Genomic DNA, 20,884 nt, shown 5'->3' on the forward strand with positions numbered 1-20,884 from the left:
AATTAAACCACAAATAACGATATCGAACCGCTGGAATGTTGAGCACTGTGCAAACAATGGGTTTGAAGTACGTGTGTGTATGTGACAAGCTTGGTGCACCTAATCAATCAATAAATTGCCCACCGCCAAGCTTTCCTCACACCTTAACGATGATAAATTGAGTTTTCAGTTTTTGCAATCGTTTTGTAGTTGGGTTGTTTGCAGTTTTCTTTTTTTTATTTACTGCAAACACGCTCACACGAACACAGTCACACCGGTTATGATGGCGGTAAACGAGACTAGTTGAGGGCAATTATTGGCTGTTTGATGTTGGCAACAACACCTCAGTTGATTAAGTTTTTAATTGGAGCGACTTAAGGTGCCACTTTGAACGTTTTAAGATCAATTTTGTGAAAAAAGATCAATTTTTAAAATTGTTTAGAATTGCTTAGAATTGTTTCGAATTGCTTAGAATCACTTCGAATTGCTTATAACATAATTTACAATTTCTCAGAGATGTTACGAATTGTTTTAACATTGTTTAGAATAGCTTAGAACTGTTTAGAATTGCTTAGAATCACTTCGAATTGCTTAGTATATAATTTACAATTTCTCAGAGTTGTTACGAATTGTTTTAACATTGTTTAGAATTGCTTAGAATTGTTTAGAATTGTCTGTAAATGCTTAGAATTCTTTCGAATTGCTTACACCTTAATTTAGAAATGCTCAGAATTGATTCTAACTCTTTTAACATAGTTTAAATTTATTTAAAAATTGTTTAGAATTGCTCAGAATTGTTAAGAATGTTCTGTAATTGTTTAGAATTGATTGAAATTGGAAACAATATGATTTTAAATTGCTCAGAATTCTTTCGAATTCCTTAAATAATGTTTAGAATTGTTTAGAATCTAATTCTAATTGCTCAAAATTGTTTCAAATTGCTTGCAATTTTTTTATTTGTCAAGGACCTGTTAATGGTCCAAAAACTTAATTTACAATTGTTCAGAGTTTTTAGAATCACTTTTACACTGTTTAAAACTGCTCAGAATTGTTTAAAGTTTTATCGAATCGTCTGTAACAGCTAAGAATGGTTTTGAAATGTTAATACCTTAATTTACAATTGTACAGAATTGATTGTAAATGCTTAAACATAGCTTAAAATTATTTGCAAATTGATAATAATTACTCAGAATTGTTGAGAAATTGGTTACAACATGATTTACAATTCCTCAGAGTTGTTACTAATTTCTTAAATATTGTATAGAATTGTTTAGAATCGTCTCTATTTGTTTAAAATTGTTTTATTTTTTACAACATGAACTACAATTCTTTCAAATTGCTTAGAACTTAATTTCAAATTGCCCAGAATTGTGTCAAATTGCTTTAACATTGTTAAAAATTGTTCAGAATCGTCTCAAACTGCTTAGAATTGTTTCGAATTGCTTACAACTAAATTTTCAATTGCTCAGAAGAGTTCAAAATTGCTTAAACGTTGTTTAGAATTGCTTAGAATTGTTTAGAATTGCTTAGAATTGTTTAGAATTGCTTAGAATTGTTTCTAATTGCTCAGAATTGATAATTAACCATTTTTCCTCTTTCTTTCTCAACTTTCAGAACTTCTTCCGGCTGCACCGGCTGCGCAAGCTGGGCCTCAGCGACAATGAGATCATGAAGCTCCCGTCCGACATTCAGAACTTTGAGAATCTGGTCGAGTTGGACGTCTCTCGGAATGGTAAGTTGATTAGGTCAAAAGTCTGATTTTGGATTGATTTGCTGCCGGGCAGGCAGCCCGGCAATGTGGTTTCCATCATATTTCACCCTCCCACGAAAAAAAAAAAACACTCGAGAAAACTCGCAGACGATAAAAGTGATGGCGGTGGGAACGCTGATTTCTCGCCGCCGCTGTGGTTGCCAGTGTTGTGTACTTAATTTAGTTTGCGCTGTCTCATATTCTCTTTGTGAGTATTTTTTGGCTTGAGGCTTGAAATTAGCTTTCCCTTCTCGTTTGGTGGGGCTGAGTGATTGAACCGAGTGGACTTATGATATCATTTTTGCTTTCCTTCCGGCGAAATTGCGATGCTTCTTTGCTTTGCAAGCAAGCTGGATGAGTTTTCGTGGCAGTGTTGCCAGCAAGTTATGTTTTGAGCTTGATTCTATGTAAAAGGATATTTTTCTGATTTTTTTAATTGTTTAGAATTGTTTAGAATTGTTTAGAATTGCTTAGAATCATTTAAGAATTGCTAGAAGTGTTTTGAGAGTGCTTTTAAATTGTTTAGAATTGCTTCGAATTGTTTAGAATTGTTTAGAATAGCTTAGAATCATTTCAAAATAGCTTAGAAGTGTTTTTAGAGTGTTTTTAAGTTGTTTAGAATTGCTTCGAATTGTTTAGAATCGAGAAAAAATGTTTTGATTTGCTTAAGATTATTTCAAAAATATCGATTTTTGTCAGATTTGTATTAATAACTTAATAACTATCATGTTTTCATTCTGAAATGAGTTCAGACAGCAGCTCTGTCAGTTTTTAATTTTTAAGCAATCTTCAACATTGCTCTATGCGCTTAGCAAACACTTCGTTTTGTGGAAGGTCAACTCAGTTTACACACACTTGAGTTGAAAGCCAGCGTATTTCCTCCCATCCGCAAGATGCCAGCGTCGCGTGGGTGACAGCGAATGTCAGCGGGTGGGTAACGGACGGTGGGTAACTCTTCTTTTCTGTTCATCTCCACCTAACGAGCTTGCAAAAGCGTTTCAAAGTGAATTAATTATTGTATTACCTGCCTTGCACCGTTTTACGGCCGCTTGCACCAATTTTGGGTTGGTATTGGGGTGAAGGTACCTTTTTTGGACCGGTGGGTAAAACTTGCACTTTGGTGGGTACAACTGCCGTTCGTTAACCCGGCTGTCACCAGCAAAACGGTACCGGGACGGGATTTTTTTCTCTCTCTTCACAGTTTCCACAGTTTTATGCAACGTTGAGGTTGGGGTTATGAACTGGTAAGCGATCATAATTGTATGCCGTGGAACTTAAACTGGGCGATAAAAAAATAGGAGAAAGAAAAAAAGCATTGAGGGAAGCTCTGTTTTATTTCAAAGCAGCTCATTGTTTTCTAGTGCTGAAGAGGAGTGTGCTCTCATTTTTCCACAAACACAAACACAAAGAAACGGCCGGCTGGCTGGCAACACTGCCGCAGGGAAAAGTGACAGTTTGTGACTGCGTGGGTGTGTGTGTGTGCGTTTGGAATGTTTATTTGTTTGGAGTGGAGCTTGCCTTTGTGTTTGCGTTTCATGGGGCTTGGGTGAAGGTTTATTGGTTCTGTGCGGCAACTTATTTGCTAGAGTTCAGTGAAATTTTAAAATATAAAGTTAGATAAATTTTAATTTGGGTTCTGCTTTAGTTTTTGGTTTGAAAATTTAGATTATTTAGGTTCTTTAGGTTTCTTTAGGTTTTTTTTAGGTTTTTTTTTTAGGTTTTTTTTTGGTTTCTTTAGGTTTCCTTAAGTTTCTTTAGGTTTCTTTAGGTTTTTTTAGGTTTCTTTAGGTTTCTTTAGATTTCTTTAGGTTACTTTAGGTTTCTTTAGGTTTCTTTAGGGGTTTTTTAGGTTTCTTTAGGTTTTTATTAGGTTTCTTTAGGTTTCTTTAGGTTTTTTTTTAGATTTCTTTAGGTTTCTTTAAGTTTCTTTAGGTTTCTTTAGGTTTTTTTTTAGGTTTCTTTAGGTTTTTTTTAGGTTTCTTTAGGTTTCTTTAGGTTTCTTTAAGTTTCTTTAGGTTTCTTTAGGGTTTTTTTAGGTTTCTTCAGGTTTTTTAGGTTTCTTTAGGTTTCTTTAGGTTTTTTTAGATTTCTTTAGGTTTCTTTAAGTTTCTTTAGGTTTCTTTAGGTTTTTTTTTAGGTTTCTTTAGGTTTCTTTAGGTTTCTTTAGGTTTCTTTAAGTTTCTTTAGGTTTCGTTAGGGTTTTTTAGGTTTCTTTAGGTTTCTTTGGGTTTCTTTAGGTTTCTCTAGGTTTCTTTTGGTTTCTTTAGATTTCTTTAGGTTTCTTTATGTTTCTTTAGGTTTTTTTTAGGTTTGTTTAGGTTTCTTAAGGTTTCTTTAGGTTTCTTTAGCTTTCTTTAGGTTTCTTTAGGTTTTTATAGGTTTCTTTATGTTTCTTTAGGGTTCTTTAGGTTTCTTTAGGTTTCTTTAAGTTTCTTTAGGTTTCTTTAGGGTTTTTTTAGGTTTCTTTAGGTTTTTTTTAGGTTTCTTTAGGTTACTTTAGGTTTCTTTAGGTTTTTTTAGATTTCTTTAGGTTTCTTTAAGTTTCTTTAGGTTTCTTTAGGTTTTTTTTTAGGTTTCTTTAGGTTTTTTTTAGGTTTCTTTAGGTTTCTTTAGGTTTCTTTAAGTTTCTTTAGGTTTCGTTAGGGTTTTTTAGGTTTCTTTAGGTTTTTTTTAGGTTTCTTTAGGTTTCTTTGGGTTTCTTTAGGTTTCTCTAGGTTTCTTTAGGTTTCTTTAGATTTCTTTAGATTTCTTTAGGTTTCTTTATGTTTCTTTAGGTTTCTTTATGTTTCTTTAGGTTTCTTTAAGTTTCTTTAGGTTTCTTTAGGGTTTTTTAGGTTTCTTTAGGTTTTTTTTAGGTTTCTTTAGGTTACTTTAGGTTTTTTTTATGTTTTTTTTAGGTTTCTTCAGGTTTCTTTATGTTTCTTTAGGTTTCTTTAGGTTTTTTATGTTTCTTTAGGTTTCTTTAAGTTTGTTTAGGTTTCGTTAGGGTTTTTTAGGTTTCTTTAGGTTTTTTTAGGTTTCTTTAGGTTTCTTTGGGTTTCTTTAGGTTTCTCTAGGTTTCTTTAGGGTTCTTTAGGGTTCTTTAGGTTCTTTAGGTTTTGTTTTTGCATTTGCTTTTGCTTTTGCTTTTGCTTTTGCTTTTGTTTTTGTTTTTGAGTTCTTGTGTTCTTTGGGATTAAGCTAGGATTGAGGTTAGATATTTGGATATTTTGCGGAATTTCAATAAGCCAATAAAATTGGGTTCTTCAGAGCTTGCCTAACCCTTCCATCGTTATTTTCAATTTAGAAAACACAACAAAATTCTTGTACGATATTCTGTTTGCCCTCATAATTTCGCTTTATCAGCGGGAATGGGTAGCAAAATTCCCTCTTTCTCTGTGCCATTCAGGCTAAATTCTGTTCCCTTGTTTTCGATGTCCCGAACACCCGCCCCCTTCCTCTTCAAGCCCCAGCTGGATTCATTCATTCGAGCAGCAACGGCAAAAGAGGTCGCCTCGTGGGGCTATCATCATCCAGTGAAAATCTATTTTTATCCTGGTTTGTGATGACCTTTTTGCTGTTCTACTGTTGTTTTCTGGGAACACCACCAACAGGACGCCGACAATGAAGCTGGGACTTGTTCGGAATTGGACTCTGTGTAGTATTAATCCCTCGCGGGATACTGTCCTAATTGGTGAAAATGAGCTAGTTTTGAGAGTTTTAAAATTGAATTTCACTTAAGGTGAAATGGGATGCTGAACATTCCAGAAAAGCACGGATCTAGCGAACGACATAACCTAGAAACCTTCTGAGCAGTTTACCCTGCGTGCTCACTCGAGAAAAATGCCAAGTTACAATATCAGATCGATTAGTGCAATACCTGACAAGTGACGCTCGTCGGAAGTTGCGAAGTGGAGCCTCCCCCTCCACTTGATAATTGCTGGCTATCTCACCTTGACGCCATTGTTGTTGTTGTTGTCGGACGCGACGTGCTAACGAGAATGGTCTAATTAATCTCTCGAACCTGATCCAGTGTCCCGTGGGACTCCCTCCACCTCCACCTTCTCTTTCAAGAAGTCAAACCCCGGGACATCCGAGATATATTGCGCGATTCGTACCGGAATGCTAATTGCCTCTGCGACTTGCGACGGAAACAACAAAGGAGGGTGACTCTCCTTCTCTCTCCATCTTCAGAATCTAATTGATGTTTGTTTTTCTTTCTTCTTCGTCTTCTCCTCACAGATATCGGTGACATTCCGGATGACATCAAGCACCTGCGGAGCCTGCAGATTGCCGACTTCAGCTCCAATCCGATCCCACGGCTTCCGGCCGGGTTCTCGCAGCTCCGCTCGCTGACCGTGCTCGGGCTGAACGACATGTCGCTGACCTCGCTGCCGCAGGACTTTGGATGGTGAGTTGGAATTTTCTTGGGGGGGAGGTTATCGAATGGCGAAAATTGAAATTAATGGTTGTCCTTGTTAGGGGATGGTTGAATTTGATTTTATGATTTTCGATGTTTGTTTTGTCTGTGTGTTTGAAGCCAAACTTTCAAGCCAACTTAAATGTTTCATGATTTGAATGCAGCAGCAATGAACTGCCCTAACTCCCCTTCAAAATTAGGGAAAAATTATTCGACACTACCTTGAAAAATTGAAATTCCAAATCAAATGTAAAATACCATTTCACATGCACAGGAGGAATTGTGTAAATTTTGGAAGGTTGAATATTACCTCTTTTATGATGTAATTTTACCTCAATTTAGACTGAAAAAGTGACATTACAACAGAAAAGTGGTAAAAATAAACATTTTCAGAGGTAAAATAACAATTTTTTCTGACATAAAAAATGTACCCCTTCCCAGATGTAATATTTACATGATTTTCTGTAAGTTTTTTGAAAACTTTTTCTTACTCTTGTCTATTCCATAGTTATCAGTAATAATTTTTCGATTGAATTACGATGTAAAACACAGCTGAAAGGAACACCAAAACTCTGTTGCGTACCTAAATGAACTCATTGTAACTTGATTATTCACAAATAAAACCGAATTGAATTGAATTGAATATTTACATGATTTTTTTCTGTGTGCAAAATTACACGTTACCTGTAAAATTCCATGTTACTTGTAAAATTACATGTTACATGACTTGAATGCAACCGCAATGAACTCAGAGAAAAAAATAATTGGCTTTCTCTTAACATTTTGGAAAAAAAACTATTTCCTACATGTTACATGTAAAAATACATGTTAAATAATTTGGACGCAACAGCAATGTGCTGCCATAACTCCTCTTCCAAATTAAGGAAAAATCATTCGACTTTGTTTTACAATTTTGAAAAAAAAAACAAATTCCATGTTACATGTAAAATTACATGTTACATAATTTAAATGCAACTCTTCTGCCAAATTAAGAAAAAAATTATTCGACTTTCTGTTACCAATTCGGAAAAAAAATCTTACATGTTACATGTAAAACTACATGATTTGGGTGCAACAGCAGTGAATCACTCAAAAAATTCGACTTTTTTAACATTCAGGTAAAAATATAGTTCCTGCATGTTACATGTTAAATCATATGTTCTAGATTTAGATACACCAGCACTGCCCACCATTGAAAAAACGGCTAATATCCACTTTTGACAAAAACGAGATATTAGCACCAGGTGATAGAGGATGTTCCAACGCATCTTCTGGAACTTGAATTTTGCTGAAATAGTGTTTGGACTTGGCTGCCGATGCGAAAAACCAAACGGCTAATATGCCACTCTTATGGGAAATTGCCTTGACGCAGATTTTGTGACAAACACTAAAACGCGTTTTTCTCGGAATACTTGATTTGGCATAATAGCCGAATTTTCAATTATGGGCAGAGCAATGAACCGAACTTTTGCGAAAATTTCTGATCTTTTCAAAAACAATGATTTCGAAATTTAAAAATTTGGTCTATAACATAAAAATTTTCTATTTGTATTTTTTTTTAAATTATGCTTTTTTTAAAGTTTTGAAATTATTTTTTCTTGAAAAGGTTATAAAATTTCACAAAAAATACATTGTATAGTAACATTGAAAACCGAACCAGTTTCAGAGATATCATCAGTTGAAAATAACAAGCTAGTTAGGTGACACTTGGAAAAAACTCATTTTCTTCGATTTGAATTCTTTGAGAGGCTTTATTTCAGTAACTAATTGTCCTATTTCCAAAGTTTCAGAGAGAAAATTGCTGGAAATTTTCTCAGCTTTTCAAATTTATGGTTTAAAATTTCTAAAAATTATAACCGAAAAATGACTATAACTTAAAAACTGTGAACTTTATACGAAATTCGATAGAGTCCTTTTGAACAATTTAAGTTTAGAAAATATTTTTTTGACCACCTTTTCGATAGTTTTCAAAAATCTTTTTCTTTAATTCTTATTTCTGGAACCAGATTTTGCACGTATGACTCAAAAGTTGTCTTTTTGAGTCCCATAAAACATATAAAAAAATGTCAACAATCAGAATGTATGTATTTCTCGAATACATCTTTAAGTGAAATAAAGAAATAATTTTTTTTAGAGTGTAAACATAAAAATGGCATAAGCAATGGACTGTCTTAACTCTTCTTCCAAACAAAGATGAAAATCATTCGACTTTCTCTTTACATTATGGAAACATTCAATTCCTACTTTTTACAAGTAAAAGGACATGTTACGTGTTTTAGGGCTCAAAAAAAAATCTTGTAAATTTACATTATTTACCATGTACTAAAATGGTAAATGATGTATATTTACATGTATTTCATCTTAAATTTACATGATTTTTGTTAGAAACATTCAAAGTTAAATAGTTTTGGAAACATAATAATTTACAATAAATACAATGTAAAATTACCATAGAAAAACAAAGTGTTTGCAACGTTGAATAAAGAATCTGATAAAAATTGTCAAAAAGTAGATTCAACGATGTTTTTTTTTCAATACATACTAGAATGAAGCTGAAGAAATATTTCAAGTCGAAGAAAACTTTTTTGTGAGTTTAACACTAACGAATTTATTAACTTTCTAGTTAAAAATTAAAAAAAAACTGTACTCAGAACAAAAATCTTGTAAATTTACGTTATATATCATGTATCAAAAGGTATGATGTATATTTAAATCGATTTTTGATTATTGTGTTATGTCGTGAATTTCGAATACGAGAATTGTCGGAAAAAATTAATTTGATTATCTCAAATAAACCAATGAAAAATCTGTTCTAACTGTTTTGATTTTGCTTTGAATGTTACATCTCGTAATTTTATATTCAAAACACGCATGCAAATTTACATATTTTTCTGTTTAATTTGCCCATTTTTTTTAATGGTATATATATAAGCTATGGGGTTTCCTTTATTTATAGGGCCTTTCCAAACAAAACTCTAGAATTTTCAAATTTTTAGTCCTTTGCAAAACCATTTCTCTTTAAAGCACAGTTCGCTTTCGATTCCCCCATTCTCCGGGGGAACACCAGTTGAAACGCTAAAGCTCACCCAACCAAACTAAAAAGGGAGGACGACGACGACTGGGCTAGAGTCGAGTGTTGATGATACTCTTCTCCACCTCTTCCCGCTTCACATCCTGCTCGCTTTGCGGAAACGGAAAACGGCTGGCGGAAACTCCCGGGAAAAATGGGGGGAGTCTGTGAAAATGAAACAGAGCCCCGCCTGGGGGGCGCTTTTTTGATACACATCGCAACCCTATAGTGTGGTGTGGTGTGAGGTTGTGATGATATACTTTGTTGTTCATTGAAGCGAAGGGTTGGACCCTAGCCGAAGGCTAGAGTTTGGCTTTTTTTTTCGGGGGAGGGTAATGAGTGATATAAGCTGCTGCCCTGATCAAATAAAAGCGAAAATTGAGGGGGTCTATTAACTTTAAAGACACAACAATATGGTTTGGCTAATGAAGTGTTTTCGTCTCTTCTTGCAGCCTGTCGAAGCTGGAATCGCTGGAGCTGCGCGAGAACCTGCTCAAATCGCTGCCGGAGTCGATCAGCCAGCTGACGAAGCTGGAGCGGCTCGACCTGGGCGATAACGAAATCGAAGAGCTTCCGGCGCACCTCGGCTATCTGCCGTCGCTGCAGGAGCTGTGGCTCGACCACAACCAGCTGCAGAAGCTGCCGCCGGAGATCGGGCTGCTGCGCAATCTGGTCTGTCTGGACGTTTCGGAGAACCGGCTGGAAGAGTTGCCGGAGGAGATCGGCGGGCTGGAGCACCTGACCGATCTGCACCTGTCCCAGAACCTGCTGGAGGTGCTGCCCGACGGCGTCTCCAAGCTGACCCGGTTGACCATCCTGAAGCTGGACCAGAACCGGTTGCACACGCTCAACGAGAGCATCGGCCAGTGCGTGCACATGCAGGAGCTGATCCTGACGGAGAACTTCCTGAACGAGCTGCCTTACACGATCGGCAACATGACGATGCTGAACAATCTGAACGTGGACCGGAACTCCCTGGTCTCGGTCCCGAACGAGCTCGGCAATTGCCGCAGCCTCGGAGTGCTCAGCCTGCGCGAGAACAAACTCACCAAACTGCCCTCCGAGCTGGGCAACTGCGCCGAACTGCACGTGCTGGACGTGTCCGGCAACCGGCTCCAGTATCTGCCGTACTCGTTGGTCAACCTGCAGCTCAAAGCGGTGTGGCTCTCGGAGAATCAGGCGCAACCGTTGCTAACATTCCAGCCGGACGTGGACGAAGCGACCGGTGACCAGGTGCTCACGTGCTTCCTGCTCCCCCAGCAGGAGTACGTCCCGGCCAGCCCCGAAAACCGCGGCGACGACACCGACTCCGAGGACTGGGAAGAACGCGAAGCGTCCCGAACCCACTCCGTCAAATTCAGCGAAGACTCCAACGTGGACAAAGACACCCCCTTCGTCCGCCAGAACACCCCCCACCCGAAAGAACTCAAACTCAAAGCCCACAAACTGTTCGCCAAGGAGAAGAAATCCGACGACATGAGCGGAGGAAATCTGGACACCCTCTCGGAAGAGTCGTCCTCGCGCCCCTCCCAACTCAACAAAGCCGCCGCAGGAATGTCCACCATGGACGACATCCAGGGCGTCGCGAATGAACCCATTCCGGAGGAGGAGGACGATGCAGGGGGACGGAATGTGGTGACGGAGGCGGAGCATGGCGTTGGAGGCGAAGAGGACGGGTACGAGAAGCGCGTTGGGTTCGATGTGAACGACGAGGAGCGGTACTACGAGCAGGAACAGCTGCCCGAGGATGGGGAGGAGGGGGAGGAGGAGGAGTCGCACGAGAAGAAGCCGGTGTCGAAGTTGCATCGGAGGTGAGTCTTAGAGAAATTAAACAATTTAAAAAATTTAAAAAATTGTAATTTTTTTTAAATTTGACAAAATTTAAAAAATTGTCAAAAATGTCAAAACTGTCAAAATTGTCAAAATTGTCAAAATTGACAAAATTGTCAAAATTGTCCAAATTGTCCAAATTGTCCAAATTGTCCAAATTGTCAAAATTGTCAAAATTGTCAAAATTGTCAAAGTTGTCAAAATTGTCAAAATTGTCAGAATTGTCAAAATTGTCAAAATTGTCAAAATTGTCAAAATTGTCAAAATTGTCAAAATTGTCAAAATTGTCAAAATTGTCAAAATTGTCAAAATTGTCAAAATTGTCAAAATTGTCAAAATTGTCAAAATTGTCAAAATTGTCAAAATTGTCAAAATTGTCAAAATTGTCAAAATTGACAAAATTGTCAAAATTGTCAAAATTGTCAAAATTGACAAAATTGACAAAATTGTCAAAATTGTCAAAATTGTCGAAATTGTCGAAATTGCCAAAATTGTCAAAATTGACAAAATTGACAAAATTGTCAAAATTGTCAACATTGTCAACATTGTCAACATTGTCAACATTGTCAAAATTTTCAAATTAGTCAAAAATGTAAAAATTGTCAAAATTGCAAAAATTTTCAAAATTGTCATAAAAATAATGGCAAAATTATCAAAATTGTTAAAATTGTTAAAATTGTCAAAATTGTCAAAATTGTCAAAATTGTCAAAATTGTCAAAATTGTCAAAATTGTCAAAATTGTCAAAATTGTCAAAATTGTCAAAATTGACAAAATTGTCAAAAATGTCAAAAATGTCAAAATTGTCTAAATTGTCAAAATTGTCAAATTTGACAAAATTGAAAAAATTTTCAAAATTGTCAAAACTGTCAAAATTGTCAAAATTGTCAAAATTGTCACAATTGTCAAAATTGACAAAATTGACAAAATTTACACAATTGACAAATTTAAAAAAATTAAAAATTGTCAAAATTGAAAAAAAATGAAAAAAAAGAAAAAAATTACAAAATTGACAAAATTGTCAAAATTGTCAAAATTGTCAAAATTGTCAAAATTGTCAAAATTGTCAAAATTGTCAAAATTGTCAAAATTGTCAAAATTGTCAAAATTGTCAAAATTGTCAAAATTGTCAAAATTGATAAAATTGTCAAAATTGTCAAAGTTGTTAAAATTGTCAAAATTGTCAAAATTGTCTGCATTGCCAAAACTGACAAAATTGTCTAAAATTTCAAAATTGAGTTAATTTTCAAAATTTACTAAATGTACATAATAGTCAAATTTGTCAAAATTAGCAACATTGTTAAAATTGGCAATAATTGCCAACTTTTCAAAATTTACCAAAATTGTCAAAATTAACGAAATTGTTAAAATTGTCAAAATAGACAAAATTGACAAACTTAATAACTTTGACAATATTGACAAAATTTTCACAATTTTCAAAATTTTCAAACCCGCAAAATTATAAAAATGACAAAATTGACCAAATTGACCAAATTGAAAAAAATGAAAAATTACAAAATTCACAAAATTCACAAAATTGAAAAAATTGACAAAATCGACAAAATTGATTAAAATGACAAAATTGACAAAATTGTCACTATTGCCAAAATTGTCAAAATTGTAAAAAAATGTCAAAATTATCAAAACTATCAAAATTTTAGAACTGACAGAAATGACAAAATTTTAAAAAAATACTAAATTGACAAAAAAAATGATTAAAATTGACTAAATTGTCTAAATTGTCAAAATTGTCAAATTTGACAAAATTGAAAAAATTTTCAAAATTGTCAAAACTGTCAAAATTGTCAAAATTGTCAAAATTGTCACAATTGTCAAAATTGACAAAATTGACAAAAATTTACAAAATTACCAAAATGACCAAAGGATCGAAATGGCCGAAATGACCAAAATTGCCAAAATGACCAAAGGATCGAAATGGTCGAAATAACCAAAATGACTGAAATGACCAAAATGACCAAAATGACCGAAATGACCAAAATGACCAAAATGACCGAAATGGCCGAAATGACCAAAATGGCCGAAATGACCAAAATTGCTGAAATGACCAAAATGACCGAAATGACCAAAATGACCGAAATGGCTGAAATGACCAAAATGACCAAAATGACCAAAATTACTGAATTTACCCAAATGACCAAAATGACAGAAATAACCGAAATGACCAAAATGACCAAAACGACCAAAATGACCAAAATGACTAAAATGACCAAATGACCGAAACGACCAAATAGACAAAATTAACAAAATTGTCACAATTGTCAAAATTGTCAAACGACCAAATAGACAAAATTAACAAAATTGTCACAATTGCAGGGTGGTTACACTTTCGCGATTTTCGCGGATTTCGCGAATTTCGCGATTTTCGCGGATTTGGCGCGGATTTAGTCAGCGATGGCGCGGATTTCGCGGAATTACAAAACTGAAAAATATTTTTTAATTCAATATTTTTTTTGTTTTATTTAAGTCATATAAAAAAACCTAATCATGTTTTGATTTGAAATTGAGCGCTTTTGACAATTTCAAAAATCATTGTTGAAAATTTTGCAAGAATTTTTTATTCAATATTTGTCACATTAATTTCATGGCTTCAAAAATGTTATTTGAAAAATATAATCAATGTTCATGAAAAATTATCTTAATAGTACATTCTAAATTTCTTGTGTATCTTTTTCGACTCAATCTTATTTGGCTCAAACTAAATTAAAAAATCTTTGGTAAAATGCCAAAAGAACAATAACACGAACGAACTTTTTTTCAAATTTTGCTGAAGGCTGGTTGTTGGATGTTGAGAAAAATTCAATCAACAAAGTTTACCCTGATTAAACTTTTGGTTTCATTCATGTAGACAATTGTCATTTTTTTTGAGAATTCTACCGATTATTAAAATGAACTGATTATTTTTCATTATTTGAAAGATATATAAAATAAACTTATGTTATTAAAATTTTCTGAAGCGATCTTGATAATTTTATTTTCATTTTGGACATAATGTGTATTTATTATTCAATAATAGTTAATATAAATGACCTCACTCTGATTCCAGCCATAAAATGGAACTATAATTAATTATTAAAATTTATTTTTGAAAAAAAAGTTATAATTTGAAATTATTTTAATTTGATAAAATAGTAATAGTAATAGAAGTCAAGTCTTTCAAAGCTTATTTGAATTAAATAAAAGGATTATAATTTATATTTTAAATAAAAATCAGATTTAATCAGAAAGTGGACTAAATTTTCAAATTCTTTGTGACATTTCGTTTTTTTTGAATTTCAATACATGTATGTTTCTATGCGTTTTCATAAGAACAAATGCAGTTGTTTAAGTTAAAAGTTTCGATATATGCTTAAAACTTTGTTTAAATAGCAATAGGCTATAATCAAAAAAAAATCATCAGAAAAAAATCAGCTAAATTTTAACATTCTGAAACTCCATTTTAAATGAATTATATTTAAAGTTAAAACAAAATGCCCAAAGAAACAAATTGATTGTTCGTTTTTCAAAAGTGAAAAGAAAAAATGATACAAACACATTTGACGTAAATTATTTTACACATTATCAATCTTTGTTAGCATAAATCATAAAATATATGAATTAACTTTTTGGAATAAGCATTACCAACCTAGTACATGTTTTTTTTGTTCAAATATGTATGTTATGACAAACTTAACCAGTTGAAAAATATTTGTATTTGAAATATTAATAATGTGATCGCTGTTTAGCGGTATTTATTTATATAAGTCAGGCGATTTATTTTTATTTTTAATGTGTTCGGATTTTTAAGCTTTTACATTATTTGCTTTCAGTTGCGGAATATATCGAATGTTTTTTTTCTTGATATTTGGTATGAGTAGATTTTTTTTTGTTATGCTTTTTAAGACCTTAGTTTTTTTGCAGTTTTCTATGTAATTTCTGTTAGTGAAACATAATTTATAAAGATTTTTAAAATAGTTCTTACAAAATGAACAATGAAGAAATACTTTTTCTAACTTGTTTGATAAAAGTGGTTTTGTATCTTATAGTTAATTGGTATTTAAAAAAAACCTGAATTGTTTTGAAATTTCGCGAAAAAATGTATGGCGCGGATTTCGCGGATTTGAAAAAGCTCGGCGCGGTTTTCGCGGATTTGATTTTGGGAAAGTTGTAACCACCCTGCAATTGTCAAAATTGTCAAAATTGTCAAAATTGTCAAAATTGAAGAAATTGAAGAAATTGAAGAAATTGACGAAATTTACGAAACTTACGAAATTTACGAAATTTACGAAATTTACGAAATTTACGAAATTTACGAAATTAACGAAATTGACGAAATTGTCGAAATTGTCGAAATTGACGAAATTGACAAAAAAAACGAAATTGACGAAATTGACGAAATTGACGAAATTGACGAAATTGACAAAATTGTTAAAATTGACGAAATTGACCAAATTGACCAAATTGACCAAATTGACCAAATTGACGAAATTGACGAAATTGTCGAAATTGTCGAAATTGTCGAAATTGTCGAAATTGAAGAAATTGAAGAAATTGAAGAAATTGACGAAATTGACGAAATTGACAAAATTGACGATATTGACGAAGTTGACAAAATTTACGAAATTGACGAAATTGACAAAATTGACGAAATTGACGAAATTGACAAAATTGACAAAATTGACGAAACTGATGAAATTGACAAAATTGACGATATTGTCGAAATTGACGAAATTGACGAAATTGACGAAATTGACGAAATTGACGAAATTGACGAAATTGACGAAATTGACGAAATTGACGAAATTGACGAAATTGACAAAATTGACGCAATTGACGAAATTTACAAAATTGACGAAATTGTCGAAATTTACAAAATTGACGAAATTGACAAAATTGACAAAATTGACAAAATTGACAAAATTGACGAAATTGTCGAAATTGACGGTATTGACGAAATTGACAAAATTGACGAAATTGACGAAATTGACAAAATTGACAAAATTGACAAAATTGACAAAATTGACAAAATTGACAAAATTGACAAAATTTCAAATTGACAAAATTGACAAAATTCACAAAATTTAAAAAAAATGACAAAATTGACCAAATTGTTTAAAATTGTCAAAATTGTTAAAATTTATAAAATTGATCAAATTGACAAAATTTCCGAAAATTGCATTATACAGTTTTTCAATCAATTCTTACAGAGACACGCCCCACCACCTGAAAAACAAGCGCGTCCACCACGGCGGCATCTCGGACAAGGCCAACTCGCTGGTGCTAAACTCGCTCAAGCTGAAGGAACCTCCGGTAGCTCTCCAGCAGCAGCAGCAGCAGCCACCTCCGAAGTTGCTGGAGGAACCGGTGCTGGAAACGGTCCAGGAACCGGCTGGCGGCGATGGTGAGTAGAAGCTTCTAGACTTATTATTTTTTTCTTACTTCGTTCGTTTGTGGAGAAGCTCGAAACGACCCCGGCAATTAATCATCATCGTCGCATAGTTTATGGTCTTGCCGCCGCCGCGCCGCAATCGTTACGGTTATCTCGGGGAACGGACGGCGGAGTCACCTTCGTACCATTATTATTAGAGGCGAGCTACCTGTTGTCGGTGTCTCGAGTACGAGATGTCGCAATTAAGTCGCTTACCTGGGCTGCAACACATTAAACGTAGACACGCACACCAAGAGGGCGGTTCTGGCGAACGGGACACACCTTGGAGAGAGACCCGTAGTTAAAAGAAGAAGAAGAAGACGGCTTAAACCAGAATTAGTGTTTGTCGAGTTCCTCCTCGCTGCTATCAGTGAGAAGGCCGCAAATAGATATGTACGACGACGGCGAACGACAGTCGTTTCGTTGATAATGGGTTGAGCATACACGAAAGTTATGGGTGAGAAAACGAGATAGCAAAGTGAGGGAAACGAGACAGACTCTTCGTGGAAAAAATATGTTTTTGACAAAATGTATGTCCACTTCATAACAATGGATTAAAACAGACTGAAAAATGTTAAAAGTTTTAAGCTTTTGTAAAAGCTTTAATTTTTAAAAAGTGGAGAATTTCTCTAATCCTCAGAAAAAGTGGAGAATTTTCCTTATCCCCTTAAAAAGTTGAGAATTTCCCTTATCCTCTGAAAAATTGGAGAATTTCCCTTATCCCCTTGAAAAGTGGAGAATTTTTCTTATCCCTTTAAAAAGTGAAGAATTTCCCTTATCCCCTTAAAAAGTAGAGAATTTCCCTCATCCTCAGAAAAAGTGCACAATTTTCATTACTATCCCCTTAAAAAATGGAGAATTTCCATCATCCTCTGAAAAAGTGGAGAATTTTCTTCATCCCCTTAAAAGTGGAGAATTTCCCTTATCCCCTTAAAAAGTGGAGAATTTTTCTTATCCCTTTAAAAAGTGAAGAATTTCCCTTATCCCCTTAAAAAGTAGAGAATTTCCCTCATCCTCAGAAAAAGTGCACAATTTTCATTACTATCCCCTTAAAAAGTGGAGAATTTCCCTCATCCTCAGAAAAAGTGCACAATTTTCATTACTATCCCCTTAAAAAGTTGAGAATTTTCCTCATCCTCAGAAAAAGTGCACAATTTTCATTACTATCCCCTTAAAAAGTTGAGAATTTCCCTCATCCTCAGAAAAAGTGCACAATTTTCATTACTATCCCCTTAAAAAGTTGAGAATTTTCCTTATCCTCTGAAAAAGTGGAGAATTTCCTTTATCCCCTTAAAAGTGGAGAATTTCCCTTATCCTCTGAAGAAGTGGAGAATTTCCTTTATCTTCTTAAAAGTGGAGAATTTTCCTTATCCCCTTAAAAAGTGGAGTATTTCCCTTATCCTCTGAAAAAGTGGACAATTTTCCTTATCCTCTTAAAAATGTAGAAAATTTCCCTTATCCCCTTAAAAAGTGTATCTTTTTTCAAATTTACATAAGACGAATACCTCAAGCCAAGGGTTCGTCACCATATCAGCCTACGGGAAACTATTTAGAAAATATTTCGCTACCTTTTACCGTGACGAATTCCTTCTTCATCGTTTTCGTCGTCGCCATTCCAAGTAAACAACTACGTTGCCTCTTGGTATGGTGCAAAATTTGCGGTCGAGGTAAAACTTTACCCGAGTATTTTCTGCATTTGTAAGAATGGGACTGGAATGGGGGAAAAGGGCTTGGTTGTTACGGGGAAGGGACCAGATTTACTTTGAAGTGTGTGTGTGCGAGCTAGAACGTGGAACACACGTGTACTTGATTTTATTTTTACCTTTTTGCTTTGAGGAAAGTTTGCTGGAACTTACTTGGAATAAGCATGCTAATCTGTCTTTGTCTGGAAGTATTGGATTGTTTTTCTTGCCTGTAAATAGGAACTGTTTGAGAAGTTTTTAGTTTGGTTTTGCTTCTGTATTCTAATTTGGATAAGTACTCGGAAACACATTTTGCCACAAGGGTTTCGTTTGTCTCATTGTCCCACACTATCAAAATTAATCTTAATTTTCAGTGAATCTGAAAATGTTAATCAACTGAAATTGTCTAATAATTCAAATCTGCATTACATTTTTTTAGTTTGATTTGCGAATTCTAGCCAGTCAAACTTGTCTCACATTTCTCATACAAATTCAAATGTCCAAACAGCACGACTTGTCCCACTTTTTTTGTTGAAGACATGTAAAAACTAAAAGGTCCAATAAAACGAACTTTTCCAAATTATAACCGGGTCATGAAAACAGGAGAGACAGCGTTTGTTTACAAGACAAATTTATTCCCATTTCATAATCATGAAATGCAAAAAAAAAAATGCTTGTCCCATTTTGCAAAAAAAAAAAAGGTCTGAAAATGTCAATGGACAGCGATTGTCTCAAGATTGAAAATCCCAAGTTGTGTCAAATTTTCTTATTCGAGCAAATCAAGCTTGTCTCACCTTTTTCATATGTTTACGGAAATGTCCAAAAAGCACACCTTGTCCCACTTTGCTGTCATAGCCAAGAACGGTCAGGAATATAATTTTCTTGACTGATTTTCAATTGAAAATACCATGCCTTGAATATCGTTCTTGGCCCATAAGTTAGAACAAATCTTGTCTCACCTCTCGACATATTTTAACGCAAATGTCCAAAGAGCACAGCTTGTCCCACTGTTCTGTGGTAGACAATGACGGTTAGGATTATATTTTTTTACTGACTTTCAATTGATGTAAATACTGTTTTTTCTCGCAATTTATCGATTAAAACTCCACATGTCCAACTGGACGACTCTGTCTCATTTTTTTGCATTTGACAAATTGCGTCCGAGTTTTGCCAACAAGTGAGACAGTGTCAGTGACAGAGCCAACAATGTTCTACACATTATATTCGTTTCATTTGTCAATATCAACAAATCCAACTTGTCTCATCTCTCGCTTATTTTAACGGAAATGGACATTTCCACATTGGACACATCTTGTCCCACTTTTTTGTCACGGACATGGAAGACCAGAAATTGAATTTTCATGGCTGGTTTTGAATTGAAAATGCCAAGACTTCAATATTGTCTTGACCCCAAAAGTTGACGATTCAAATTGAACATGTGCAGCTAAACGAGTTTGTCTCACCTTTTATTTTGGAAAAATCGCTTCCGAAATTTGCCAACAAGTGAGGCATCTTCAGTGATAGTTCCAACAATTTCCAACTCTTATTTGTTTGATTTGTTAATTTAAACAAGTCAAACTTGACTCATGTTTCTGTTTATTAACGAAAATGTCCAAAAGCACAACTTGTCCCACTTTTGTAGCAAAGCCAAGGTTGGTCAGCAATAAAAAGATTTGAGCGAAATTCGATTTAATATGACCTCACTATTGTTCTTGTTTGATTTTGTCTCACATTTTCTGTAGGCAAATAGCTTCTGGGATTTGCAAAGAAGTGAGACAGCGTCAGTGACAGTGCCATCAATTTCCTACTAATAATATTCGTTTCATTTTTCAATAAGAACAAATCAAACTTGTCTCACCTCTCTCATATTTTATTGGAAATGTCCAAAGAGCACAGCTTGTCCCACTGTTGTGTTTTAGACAATATCGGTTAGTAATCTAATTTTTTGACTGATTTTCAATTGAAAACGAAGTGACATCAATATTGTTCTTGTCCCACAAGTTATCGATTCAAACTGAACATGTCCAACTGGACGAGTTTGTCTCACCTTTTGCATTTGACAAATCGCGTCCGAGTTTTGCCTACAAGTGAGACAGCGTCAGTAACATGCTAACAATATTCCTTTGATTTTTTTTCGAATATATCAAATTTGGTTCATCATCTTTCTCATAATTAAGATAAAATGTCCAAAGAGCACAATTTGTCCCACTTTTCTGTCAAAGCCAAGGACGGTCAGGAATCTTATTTTCTTGACTGATTTTCAATTGAATGAGCCAAGGCATTTACTATTGTCAGACAAAAAAAATGTCAGACAAGTAATTGACTTAAACTCAACATGCCCAACTGATCCAGTTTGTCTCACCTTTTCTTTCAGTAAATCACATAATAGATTTGCCAACATGTGAGACAGCGCCAGTCACAGTGCTAACAATATTCGTTTTATTTTCTGATTCGAACAAATCAAACTTGTCTCACCTTTCTCAGAATTTAGCGGAAATGTCCAAAGAGCACATCTTGTCCCACTTTTCTTTTGCTATGACAGAAGGTCAACAATCAATTTTGTTTGACTGAGTTTCAACTCAATTTGCCAAGCCATTTGTTCTTGTATCACAAGCGATCGGTTCAAACTCGACATGTCCAAATGAACGAGTTTGTCTCACCTTATTTTGAAATTGAGCTTGTCCAACGTGACGAGTTTGTCTCACCTTTTGCATTTGAAAATTCGCTTTCGGGACAGCGTCAGTGGCAGT

At 34.6% G+C, this 20,884-nt stretch overlaps 1 protein-coding gene across 13 annotated transcripts in view; it reads left to right on the top strand.

Annotated features, from left to right (window-relative positions):
• The window catches only part of LOC120413290 (protein lap4), a 126,717-nt gene that overhangs the window by 26,327 nt on the left and 79,506 nt on the right, over positions 1–20,884 (top strand). For all 13 annotated transcript variants that reach the window (XM_039574033.2, XM_039574032.2, XM_039574036.2 and 10 more), the window contains exons 3-6: positions 1,594–1,711; positions 5,951–6,119; positions 9,651–11,009; positions 16,232–16,425. In XM_039574033.2, the coding sequence (XP_039429967.1) occupies positions 1,594–1,711; positions 5,951–6,119; positions 9,651–11,009; positions 16,232–16,425 (1,840 nt within the window). The remainder of the gene's footprint in view (positions 1–1,593; positions 1,712–5,950; positions 6,120–9,650; positions 11,010–16,231; positions 16,426–20,884) is intronic.

Source organism: Culex pipiens, chromosome 1 (assembly GCF_016801865.2).
Source record: "Culex pipiens pallens isolate TS chromosome 1, TS_CPP_V2, whole genome shotgun sequence".
Lineage (NCBI taxonomy): Eukaryota > Metazoa > Arthropoda > Insecta > Diptera > Culicidae > Culex > Culex pipiens.